Source organism: Chaetura pelagica, unplaced genomic scaffold, assembly GCF_000747805.2.
Source record: "Chaetura pelagica isolate M959 unplaced genomic scaffold, ChaPel_1.0 scaffold117, whole genome shotgun sequence".
NCBI lineage: Eukaryota > Metazoa > Chordata > Aves > Apodiformes > Apodidae > Chaetura > Chaetura pelagica.
The window spans coordinates 2,994,951-3,007,921 of NW_009954185.1; the positions used below are offsets into that span (position 1 = coordinate 2,994,951).

At 35.7% G+C, this 12,971-nt stretch overlaps 1 protein-coding gene across 1 annotated transcript in view; it reads left to right on the forward strand.

Moving 5' to 3' along the window:
- PLEKHA5 (pleckstrin homology domain containing, family A member 5) overlaps positions 1-12,756 on the forward strand; it is a 167,884-nt gene extending 155,128 nt beyond the window's left edge. The window contains exons 18-24 of the mRNA XM_010002944.1: positions 334-449; positions 1,983-2,192; positions 4,891-5,049; positions 6,272-6,393; positions 7,200-7,345; positions 8,519-8,623; positions 11,478-12,756. Of these exons, the coding sequence (XP_010001246.1) occupies positions 334-449; positions 1,983-2,192; positions 4,891-5,049; positions 6,272-6,393; positions 7,200-7,345; positions 8,519-8,613 (848 nt within the window). The 3' untranslated portion in view covers positions 8,614-8,623; positions 11,478-12,756. The remainder of the gene's footprint in view (positions 1-333; positions 450-1,982; positions 2,193-4,890; positions 5,050-6,271; positions 6,394-7,199; positions 7,346-8,518; positions 8,624-11,477) is intronic.
- Positions 12,757-12,971: the final 215 nt, after the last annotated feature.

The window sequence follows — 12,971 nt, forward strand, 5'->3', positions numbered from 1 at the left end:
TCTCTTTGTAGATGTCTCTTACTCCCCAGGCTAGCCTGGCTCTAAGATCTCTGATACTCTCATACACAGCAGGGAAAGCATACTGGCAATAAAAATACTGAAGAATAAAGTTTAATAAGAAGATAGGACAGACTGCAACGCTAAGGCATGGGGCTTGGTCAGACAAACACACTGACAGTGGCTGGTAGTACTGATATGGTTACCTAGGCACTCTGATGGCCTTGTGAACTCAGTTTGACAAAAAAGTTGCCAATACTGATGTACAGTTGTCTATGAAGTCTGCTTTGGCAGTGTTTTGCATATCACTTAGTATATTGCTCTACTGTTTTGCAGTCTCACATTTTCCTGTGGGGGTTGTACCACCCAGAACCAAATCGCCAACGCCAGAGTCTTCAACAATAGCATCCTATGTCACTCTGAGGAAGAATAAGAAGATAGATCTAAGAACGGTACTTTCAAATAACCTTTCAGTGTTGAAGGATAGTGATGTGTTCATTTCAAAGTTTAATTTGTGTAGTTACTTCAGAAGTTATAGTTATTTTTTTCTTTTCTTTACATAAAATTCACTTATAAAAATATAATATACTAGGTTAATGGAGATGGCTTTAGAAAGAATGACAAAATTATAAAGGTTGTGTATGTTAAACTATAGAGATCTCATCAGTAAAACTGAGCAAGAACTAAATGGTAATGCTGAATCTACTAAGCTGCTGAAGTTCCAGCTTGAGTTAAAAGGACCTCAGACATCTTAGGTTAAAACTTTTGAAGGACTTGTATTTGGCCACTGGGGCAATATAACAGCGCTTGTATAATAAATATTTGTGGTTTTTTATTACTAAAATTATTTTGGAAAAGGATCAAACTAATAAAAAGAATAAAAATAATTAACAAAAGAAATATGTGATTAATAAACCTAGAATTTCAGATGAGGGGGTCCTGTTGTCTCTGGGTTGAAGACAGATATTTACAAGTAGTTCAGACAAAAGGGGGGAGAAGTTTTGCCATAGTGGTAGCATGAATAGATGAGGAGAAGTTGTAGGAAGAACGGGAGAGACAAACTCACAGAATGTCAGCTGGAGAACAAATACCACTTTTCAGAAGTTAAATCAGCTGGTATGAAGGTACTGAATGCAACTGATTAGCCAGAAATAAATGGTGTTTCTCTGTCATACAAAGTACAGATCTATCTAAAAATAAGTGGATTTCAAGAACAAAGTAGGTAAAGTGATGCTTGTTGTAATGGGAATAATATAAAGCTCAGAATTACAGATTTTTGAGTTGTGATAAATTTATAGAATCAGTTATGTTGGAAAAGACCTTTAAGATCATCAAGTCCACCACTAAACCATGTCCGTAAGTGCCACATCTCCAGGTCTTTTAAATACCTCCAGGAATGGTGACTCCACCACTTCTCTGGGCAGCCTGTTCCAGTGCCTGACAACTCTTTCAGTAAATAAATGATTCCTCATATCCAATTTAAACCTCCCCTGGTGCAACTTGAGGCTGTTAGAATTTGCTTCAGCTTGCACTTGCCATTAACTGATGTCCAGCTGTGGTTTTTCTTGAAATAAAAAGACAGAAATTACTATTAGATCAACTGGTATAAATGTCCTGCATCATTAAATTCTGATTATGTTTGTCTTGCTTAAGTAACTTGTGTTTGTGCTTATATAACATTTGGTAAATTGTTTTAATTTGATAAGATGGCTTTGAGAGAGCATCTACCCATTATTTTAATGTTTATTATTGATGGTGATAATGTCACTTCCAAAAAAAGCAAATTATTACGTTTTATTTTTAATTTCCGTGTTCATTTATTAATAATTGGTTCTTGTATTTTCTTCACATACCTAGGAGATCTTTGCTTACCCACTGTTTTTCTGCTTTTTAGTAAATTATCGGGTGATCTTTTTTAATAAGCTGAACAGTTTAGAATCTCACTTTTTTAAAACAAAAACATATTTATATAACTTCCATTTAAGGAACGACCAAGAAGTGCAGTGGAGCAGCTGTGTCTTGCAGAAAGCACACGGCCTCGAATGACTGTGGAGGAACAGATGGAAAGAATAAAGAGACACCAACAAGCTTGCCTGAGAGAGAAGAGGAAAGGACTCAGTATTATTGGCATCTCAGACCAGTCTCCTTCACAGAGTCTGTCCTTTGTCCGAGATAATCCATTCAAATTGGCACAGGTGAGTCCCACATTATTCAAAAAACTTTAATGTGTCCAAATACAATTTTTAAAAAGTTACAAAATGTTTCTTTTTCCAAAAATCATATAATACTATTGATGTTTATTTGAGACTGCTCGGATATAGAGTAACAGTCAATTTTCTGCCAAACACAAGAGAAGGGGAGATGACAATCCTCACCTAACAATAGCAGAAGTCACTTCTTTTTGGAAAATAAACAGTTCAAAACGACATATGTTTAATTACACATTGTGATGTTTGTTAGCAGGGGTTTTTTTGTCAAACTTAGCAAACAACATGAAATTGTGAGCTTTGTAACTAGAAGCAGATGAGGGACAATCACGATTCAGTTAATGTATAAATGCTGAAGGTTTTCCTGCCATGTAGTATATTTCAACATCTGTAACATTTTTAGGTAGGAATGTATATTTATGATGATAGCTTTTAACTGGTGCTCTTTTGCTGTGGTTTTTGAGCCCATAATTACATAAAAATAGAACTCTCACTTTTCTTTTCACTCATTCTTAAACAGCAAAGGCAAAGTAGTGCATTTATTAAATAGCTATGGGTGGGGAGAGAGGCAGAAGATATAATTGCTTGCCATTAAGCAAAAAATACTATCCTAAATATACATCTAAAAGACCTCAAAACAAAATAACCCAAAACCTAACTAACTAACAAACAAACAAAAAAAAAGCCACACCACTTCAGGACTCAAAAAGCAAATACATTCAGAGTAATTAGTGTATGTTAGACAGCCTGCTACATTCTAACTGCAAAAAATCAGTTTGTCGTTTTCAATAGCTTACTGGAGTTGGTTTATTGGGGTTTTATTTTGTTGTTTGGTGGTTGTTTTCTTTCTTTTCTGGTATACTCTTTTTCTCAGACCAAACTGCTCCTTTTTTTTTTTTCGTTTTTTTCCCCACTGATGTGGAAATGCTTTATTTATTTTTTTTTACGCATTTTAACATCTGATTTTTCCAAAAACACATTAAATGCAGTGCACTGTGAAGAAGTCAGGTATTTCCAAGGAAGTTTTAGTTTTCATTTTTTCATCCTTTTAGCATGCTAAGTTGCCTTCAGAGCAATACAGAAATTACTTTTCCTTCAACAACATTGAATCCCCCAGAAGACACTGAATTCAAGTATTGCCTTTATATTACAGCCTCTATATTTGGACTGACATCATGAATGTTGTGCATGAAGGAGGTTCCTACAAATATTTTTGTGATTAACACTGCCTTTCCACAGAAGAAAACATGCAAGGCAAAGCTTTGCAGAGGGATTTTTTTTTTTTCTTGTACTTTTTAGAGGTGTTTGAGCTTTACCACTTTCCTGTGGTATCACTTCATACCTCAAGGTGAGGAAGCTGCACTCATGTATGTGTCATACCTGGTTAGCAAGCACAGTGTGTAAAGCAGCTAAAATCCTCTGTGCCAGCACTAGTTGCTATACAGAACTCAAACCAGTTTTGTTCATGTCAGCGTGTTCCTCAGTCTCCTGGGTGAAATGAGTGCTATGTGGGTGAGATTTAAGAAATTTATAGATGAAGTGAGAACGTGTCTGAATTAAATATTTAGCTATAAAGTCGCTTTTTCTATCACAACTTCAGTTCTTCCAGAATGGTATTTGGCAAAATGCCCCAGATGAGGTGTTACACTGTAGGAAGAGCTCTCATTTTTAAAAGCATAGTTTCTATGCCTGTTGATTTTTATGCAGAAAAACAGTGCAATGCCATTAACTGCCAGAAGCCTTTTCAACTGGAGTTTGGATTTTTTCTATCAAATTAGAGGGGGAAAAAAAAGGATTTTATCAACAGTCTACTGTGTAATTTTTAAGTGATTACCAAAATATAAAAGGAAGTTGCTGTTGTTACTGTTGGGGACAAGTGCACAATATGGGTGCCTACTTTTAAAAGGGAAAGGAAATTGTTTTGTGAACTGACTTAATGGGATTTCCTCTTAACACAGTTCATATGCTAAATCACAGGAATTCAGCCACTTAGTTTGAGTACTTATATGTACCTCACTTCACCTGGGTTTGCTATGCTGCCAACATAACGTTCAGGGTTCACAATTTCAAATCACCTCTGCCATCCTTCCTCAGAAACTTAGATCAAACTATTCTCTATTTTATTTTTTTTAAGGAATAAGTTAATATCCTCTGCCATTATCAGATGCTATGTTGTCCTCTGTTAAATCAGTTAACAGCATAGGCTTGGAAGATACGCAGGCTAACCAGAGAAAGTGCACACAGGTGCACTGTGAATTTTGTACTGAGAACAGACTTATACGTCAGTTTTTCTTAATCAGGATAATCTATTAAAAAAAATAAAATAAATGTAAATCAAATCTTGAATGCAAATAAGAATGCTACTAAGCCTATGTGTGACTGAGCTAAATGTAAATGGAATTTCAGAAAATAAAGGTGACTAACAAAAATGCTGGAGATCTGAGGTGGGGCAACGCAGAAAGAACAATAATCTTACAGAGAAAAAAATCATTAGACAGGCTGAACTGCTTTGAAAGTACACAAATGAGAAAATTCTAAGTCCTTAACAATGTCCATTTTCCTTATTGCAATGTGATATGGTTAAGGTTTTTTAAGTGTTTTTTTTACCAGTCAGAGGACAGCACAAGACTCAGAGGCTGTGATAACTTTTTTAAGTATATGTCAATATACCAATTTTGTTCCACAGAATCGAAAAAAGGATGATGCTGTATCTAGTAACATGAAGGAATTGGAGACCACCAGTAAAGAAAATAATTTGAAGGTAAATAATGAAAGTCCCGGAGAAGAAATAGCGCAACTAAAACATGATGGAGAACAAGAACATAATTCAAGTTTTACAAAAGAGGTACTAAACTGTTCTTTATTAAACAGTCCATCAGCCTATCTTGCAGTAGAAAAATATTCTCAGCCACAGAGAGCAGAGCATGGGAAATTGAGCCAGTTCCTTTTGCTTGAAAGATTAAGGTATATTTTTTTTAATATAACAAATACAGTATAGAGAAGCACAAAATTGTATCAGATCTGTCTATAGCTGAGATTGAATTTTCTTGTAAGTAAAAGCCTAAATTTCATTTTACTTATCTGTTACTAACTTGATTGAGTGGAGAATTTCAAAAATATGGTCCTTATTTCTTTGGAAATAAAAAGGGTATGGATGCATCTTTGAACAATAATCATTGATCTGTTCATTGCTTAAGATATCCCAGTGTAGCCTTTGACAAGCATATAATACACCAGACTTTGTTGTTTGGTTGGATTTAGTGCATGAAGTAGTTTATAGGAAGGAGAATAAAGCTGACACAACAATTTATACATGGAAGCAGGCAGTAACTGTAGTTTGTGCTGTCTGGTCACCAGATTGATTACTGTTTTGCAAGAGTCTCAGACTCACCTGGCAGTGAGCTACCTTGGTGAGCACTCAGCAATAGCCAGATGACTGTGAAGAGCAGTTGTTTCTACACAATTGTATTCTGCTTGTAGTTTAAGATTTTTTTTATCTTGTGTAAATTTGTTTCTTTTCTATCCATACTATTTAATTAGTCATCTTTCACTTTTCCTTACTCATTTTTCCTGTTGTTTTCCTATTTTATACTTAACTTTTTTAAAACTTGTCTGATCAAGATTGACATAAAATCAAATAACATCTGTTGTTATTCTTTAAAACCCCTTTGTATTGAGAGTCTGTTGCTTTGTTACGTATGCAAATCCTTTACGGGAAAACTATAATTCACAGGCTCATCAACAATATATTCCAGTAGCTGGACTCTTGTTGCCATTGTGGAGAGAGGGATAGCATGAAAAAATAGGCTGCAGTCCAAAGAGTTCAGATAGGTTCTGGAAGTTATTAAGCCAAGCCTTGCCCATTGGCTGTGGCAGAAGTTCCAGGATAACTCTATTAACCTGAATGGTATTGATAAAAATTTCTTAAGTTATGTAATTCTGAGTTACTAAGTATACATGATGGCAAAATTTGTCTGTTAATAAAACTGTTTCCTGATGCTGTATTTCTATCTGCCACTTTAGCATATGTTACAGCTTTTTGTTTCATTATTTCAATTTTTTTATAGCTGACAAAAACTGATGGTCTTTTATCAGATGCATATGTTGTATCTGACTCAAAAGAAGTGAGTAATGAAAAGAAAGCAGAAAAAAAAAATAAATTGGAAGAAACACATGATGGTGATATAAGGTAAAAATAAAACAAGATGTTCAGAGGCTATTTTAAACTTGCACATTGTATTTATTAGCTGAATGGTCCAAGCAACTGTTGTAAATACTTATAAGATATATTTATATGGTTTTGAGTGGTTTACATATAGAAAAATCTAGTGAGAAATTTAACCGCTGCAGGGGTTTAGTAAGGGGCGATGAGTTGGGAGGAGCAATGTTTATCTTCAAGTATTGCCCCAGTTATAAACAGAATATGCTCATAATCCTTGCTTTGGAATACATCATGTCAGTTCAAGCTTTCTATCAGTTTATTATGGAAGCTTCAGCCCTGGGATTCCACAGCAAGCTCTTTACCTCTAACATTTAGAAAAACATAATGTTCATGAGCAAACTGAACTGATTACACTGTATCTCCTGCTTCACTTCACTATTTTGAAGCACTGCAGAATTAGAGCAGTATTGTGTCTTGAATATTAGTCTTTAAGGAACCATAAGTTTATTTTAAGCTGCACTGTAGATCTTAAATGAGTTCTTACATTAGGCCATAATTTTCTCACAGCACCCTTCAGCAAAATAGGTACCACACAGTAGGACTTGGCATTGAGTATGCAAAGCAAAGGAATTCAGTTTCCAGTGCTTCTTTTTAAAGTCTAACTGTACAAAGTAGAAGGCTTTCAAAATACGTGCTTAATTTATATTGCACAAACTTGCAAGTTGGCAACTTTTTTTCTATTAACAGAAGGAAATTAAACTGTAACTCCTATATTTAGTGGTTAACACCTGAGATTAAGTTAGAGTTCTAACCACTGTGCTTTTTGTAACCAGCTTGCAGAGTGTGACCACAGTTACAAACCACAAACCTAAAACCTGCTCAAAAGAAAGTGAAGTAGTTAGCGTTCAAGAACAAGGAGGGAATATTTCTTCGTTTGAATTAGCAGCACAGTCTTCAAAAGGAAATCAGGCAACAGCAGGTACGGAAAAGAGTTTGAAGAACAACTTATAGAGTACATATGTAAATTTCTATTTCATTTTGATAATTTCTTTTGATGCTATGAAATCCTTGTGAATAGAAAGTGCTGAGCTAGTCTTGCTGTCAAATGTATGATTTTATAATGTAGAGAAAAATGGTTTCCCAGTGGACCACTGTAGAAATTCCATTTTTCTGAAGTATTAATGTAGATTTTATGGTTGCATTTAATTCAGGGAATTGAACAACTGTTGCCAGACATTGACTCATATGTAGTTGTTGATTGGAGCAAATCCTTTCCTGTTCATTTTGTAGAATAGCATTGTAATCCTGGATATTTACTCTTACCTCCTTGCTAATGAATGGCCTCAGGAATTGCCAGGATTGATGAATCCTTGAAAGTTTCCAATATATCTAGTAGATTTCGAACTAGCAAGTAAAAGATCCCAGTATGGTCATGTTTGCAGGAGTAAGAGAAGATGAAGAAACTGAAAAAGAGCAGCTGACTGGTAAAATGACTGTTGTACTACTTTGCAAGAAGACAAGGCTGGAGTAAAGCAAAATTGTTTTCAAAGATCAAAAAAATAAGGGAGTGTATAGGGAAGGAAGAAGACAGAATTTAAGATGTTATTAGGATATTTGGTGATGGGAATGGTTAGGTAAGCCAAATGGTTCAATTTATGGACCAGGTGGCCTGGTCCTTTGTAGTACAGTCAGCAATCCCTTCTATGACTTGATAATCAAAACCAGAACATGTAAAAACATTTTATGGTGCTCAGCAGAATAAAAAATGTTTAGTTAATTTGAGCAGGCATATAAAGGTGGTGTTGGAGTATCCTGAGTAGTTAAATTTTCCTTTTTTTTTTTTTCTTTCCTCTCTCTCTCTCTTTGCAACCTAAATAAGACATCAGCATTTCTGTGTTTGTTTTTTGTTCCTTTGGTGTTCTACTAGTCATTTATAGGATTGAGTAATGATTTTTCTTGAGAACAGCTATGCTTTCCCCTGAACCTGTGCCCATTGTGCTGATCAGATTTTAAGTCTTATGTAGTATTAATTTGATTCTGCTTATATTTATTATGGCTTGAAATTGTTAATTTTAAGCTTATATTTATTTATGGATTGAAATAATGCTTTCTGTAACTTGTATTCTTATTTATCTTGCTTTGTGACTTGCAGTGAAAAGTTTGCCTTCTTCACCCGAATCATCATTGTCACCAGCTCCATCTACACAGACACAGCTCACAGAAGGATCACATTTCATGTGTGTATAGTTACAGAGAAGTACGTCTTTTTTTTCCCACCCCTCCTGCCATTTTCCAAATAGTTTTCTAAGTAGATGTGTTCTAATTATTTTTCTGAGAATCATCTGTAGAGAGTACATGGGAAGACAAAGTTACCTGCAGTGTTGAATATAAACTAATCAGAGAACAAAACAAGTACATGTATTGATTTGCTTGCTTCTTACAAAATACAAAGAGAAAGGACTAATTGGCTTATCAAGCACATTCTTCACTACTGGCAAGATAATTTGAATTACATGGGAGACCTAAGCTGTTACAAAACAGATACCCAGTTAATGAATGAGCATCATCAGTGCTCAGGTGCAAATGAGTCTTGATGCTTTAGTTGGGGTAATAGGCAACTAGAGCTAGATTAGCTCTGTTAGTGATGCATAGGAGGGAATGTTCTAATGGCCCAATGAGTTCATAGTTTAAGACATAGATGACTGAGGCATGACAAAGAGGAAGGGAAAAAACGAGTGTGGAAGAAATGTAACAATTGCAAAACTTACTTTTTTATTTTATTCTGTAGAGGTAGCCCTACACAGCTTATCTTCCCTTGTCATAGTAGGTTATTTATTCTAGAAATCAAGTTAGAAAGCATGAGTGAGGCTAGATTTACATGTTCTTACCTGTTACCTACTTAATGAAGGGAAATGGAAATACAAGTAAACATACTTGTTTATACAAGTGTTTTAAGAAATTAACAGGATACCAAATGTGAGTGCTTCAGCATTTTAGCAGTATTTAAATTAATAAACATTTCTTTGTTGTCAGGAAGTACCTGTTTAAATAAGCTTTCTTGTAAAAGTATTATCTTTGTTTCAATGGTAATGCTAAGTGCTATAGCTAATACCATTTAAGAAAAATTTAAAATCAAGAGATTTTTAGTCATTTAGCATGAGGAGATCTGAAAATGCATTTTTTTTTATTTACTATCACAATCTCCTTTGGCAAGCTTGCATCTTAGCAAACTTGTGAAAATGCATTCTTCACATCACCACTGACACCTCTGTTGCCAGCTTCATAATGGATGTGGTCTGTCATGATTAGATTTAGCTAGGGCTTCTGTACTTTTAAATTTTTTTTTTATTACAGAACTATTAAAAAAAGGTAAGGGAGACTGTTCAGTTTTACTGGAAATACTGATTTGTGTGACTGCTTTTCAGTTTCACAGTATAAATGCACGTGTCTATCATGCATCCTCTTTTAAGTAGGACAAATGTTACCCCATCACACTGCTTTGGGTAAGTCTGTCTGTAGCCACAGCATGCCTGCCTTGGAAGAGGAAGCAAGCTGTACCTTCACCAGAAATTTATTACCAATTGCATTAAGTGGCTTTCAGTTCTCATCATCAGCTGCAATGATCAGATCACCAGATCCTTTTTTTTAAAGATGTATGCTAAATATGAGACTAGCAAAAGTGAAGCGCTCACACAGTGAGCTGCTTTGTAACATAATGCCCAAGCCTTGACATCCCACAGCCTGGGCTATGCTCAAGGTAATACTGTAGCTGCAACACTTAGATGTTAAGTGCAACTCTGCAAATAGGCCTTAATTGCTTATGATAAAATGGTGCATCCAGGATGGCACTCGTAAAACTAATGCTATGATGGATTCCAGAAGTTACACATCCATTTGGGCTGTTTAGTATTTGAATTGATTGGGAGAAAGCATTCAGCTACATGCATATACATTCCACATTTCTTTGCTGCACTTGGTGCCTCTGTTGCTTGTTTCCTAGGAGCTCCAAAACAAATTCATGCCAGGAGCTGGGCACGGTGTACATAGGAAATATATGAAGTCTAGTCTGGTTGCCAGCAGTGTTACTGCCCCTTACCTTCTGGGGCCCTCACTCCAGTATTCCAGTGCTTTGCTCTTTGCTGAAAGATGGATCTTTTAAGTGTGAGACAGGAGCTCAGTGTGGCTCAGATGCAAGAAATCCTATGTGGCAAAGGGAACTTCAGAGCTGTGGCATCAGCCCTGTTCATATGCAACCAAATTTTTCAGGCAGCATCTGGAAAATGTATGATAGATTTCAGAGAATAATGAGGTAATACCTATATTTGGCTTTTACGGTCAATTAGTAAAATGATACTCTTGGCACAAAGCCAGGGGAATTTGGCATGGGAAACTGGTGGCACAGGATATTGTAGGACTAACAAAAAGCCCATTAACACAAAGCTACTTCCTTTGTCATGGCTCTTGCTTTGCAGAGACAAATCTGGATGTCTCCCACTGTTACCTTTTAAGCATAACATTTATTTACACTGAGTAATGGAGGGATAATGAAATTTTATACAGCACCTGGATTCAAAGCTCAGAAACATTTTTACTAAGGAACTATTAAAAGCTATTTAAAGAAGTCCTTGAAGCAACTACCAAAATGCAGCAGACTCTGGGTGGAGCCGTTGAACTTCATAACACCTTAATGCTGCCATTATAGTGTCACAACTGCGTAATACTGGATCCTCTTCAAACTGCACCTGTCATTTGTAAGAGCAATTAGTCTTTGCTACTATTACCGGTTTTATGTGAAGAACATTCAGATCTGGCCATGTGCCACAGGATGAAACTGTCAGAATAAACAGGCTTTCATAGGAAGTTGTGTACGTTTTGGAAAAAGCTTGGTTTTGCTCCTTGCTGTTGAAGTATCTTGACAGCACTGTTATTCATCAGGAAAACTGATTTGGGAAACAGCTGATTTCTAAGATACTTTATTATGTTCTGCACCATTGAGAACTACTGCTAGGATGAGGTCAGAAATTCCTCGCTGTGTTTAATCCCAGCAGTTGCTTTATACAGTGTTCTGTTGTTGCTAAAATAGAGTAATTTAATCTATGTCTGTCTTTCAGCACTAACGGCTTCTGTTGAAACAATTCATGCCTGAGATGTATGGACCTGATCTATGAAAATATGAGAAGATATTGTACAGTATATTTTAAATCTATGAAATTCATAGTTCTGATGCTTTTGGCCACAGAGCATCATTTTATCACTTCCTGGAAAATGTTTATTCCAAGAGAGCTTTAAATGGCCCACATGTACACTCAACAACCTTCAGATTGTTCTCCTGATACCAGCTTGCTGCTATGATTTCTGTGCACATAAAATAAAGGCTCTTTTTATTGTGCAGCCTACAGTCAAAACTTTATTTGGTATCCTCCAGAATTTATTGTTCTCTTAATTATGGATCATATAAGTTTACTTTTTTGCTTCTTTTAGACACAATAACTGGGTTAATTTTACATATCACCACTAAACCTTGTCTTACACTTTTTAAACATTACGATTTATTGTTTTAACATTTTGTTTGTAAAATTTTTATATATATATACATATAGATATATTTAAAATGTGCCATTTTTATTACTGCTTAGTAAAATATGTCCTGTTTCTGCTGTAATTATTTCTTGGTCAGGTTGCAATGTCAGCAGTTATTGCCACACTTCTGTCAACATACACATTAATGTTGGTGGTTCCTTTTTCTTAAATAAAATGGAGTGTAGGGATTTTGAGGTACTGGGCTTTTCCTTTGTTGGGTTAGGGTGTGTACAGCAATAAGCAGGTTTTCAATCCAGTACTTAGTTTGTGTACAAATGTAATTATGTTCATTGTGTATATATTATACAATGAGCACATATGATGTAAGTATAAGAAGCCACTTATTATTGTTCAAATACAAATGTTCATATCCCATTTCTTTTATATCATAGTAAATAAATGTTGATGTTCTTAAGGACTTGTATGGTTAGTATTTCTTCCAGCAAACAGATGTCACACTGTGTTCCACCTTTTGATGTGGGGAATGCAACAATTTTTATCTCATTGACAACATCACCTGTCAACCAGAGTAGCAGTGACAGACTCTTAAGAGATTCCAGTCTTCCTCTACGAGACAGAACAAGGCTGCAACACAGAACAAAAAGACAACCTAAGACTGAGATGGAAATACAGGTCCAGCTCCTGAGCCTCTCAGACTTGAATCCTGATGTTGGAATAATCACTTAGTCATCCTGTGCCTCCCCTTCCTTGCCAGTTTACTTGAGAGGTAACAGCCTGTCTTTCTGGGGTGTGATGAGTAGTAATTCAGTATTTGTAGATGCTGAATGCCACATACAGCAGGGTTAAGGAGAGAAGTAGGACGATTCCTTGAGGCTTTGACATCTGCAAAGCATCTTCCAGAGACTGAAGGAAAACCTGAAATCATTTGTCAAGCGTCATCATACTACAGATGTTACTAGCTCCACTTTTCCATCTCACACAGCTGTTTGCATTTGCTTGATACAAAAGAGGTTTAGAAAAGAATTAAAAGATTTAAGGAAGAGCTTTTGAATCTGGGGTGTAAA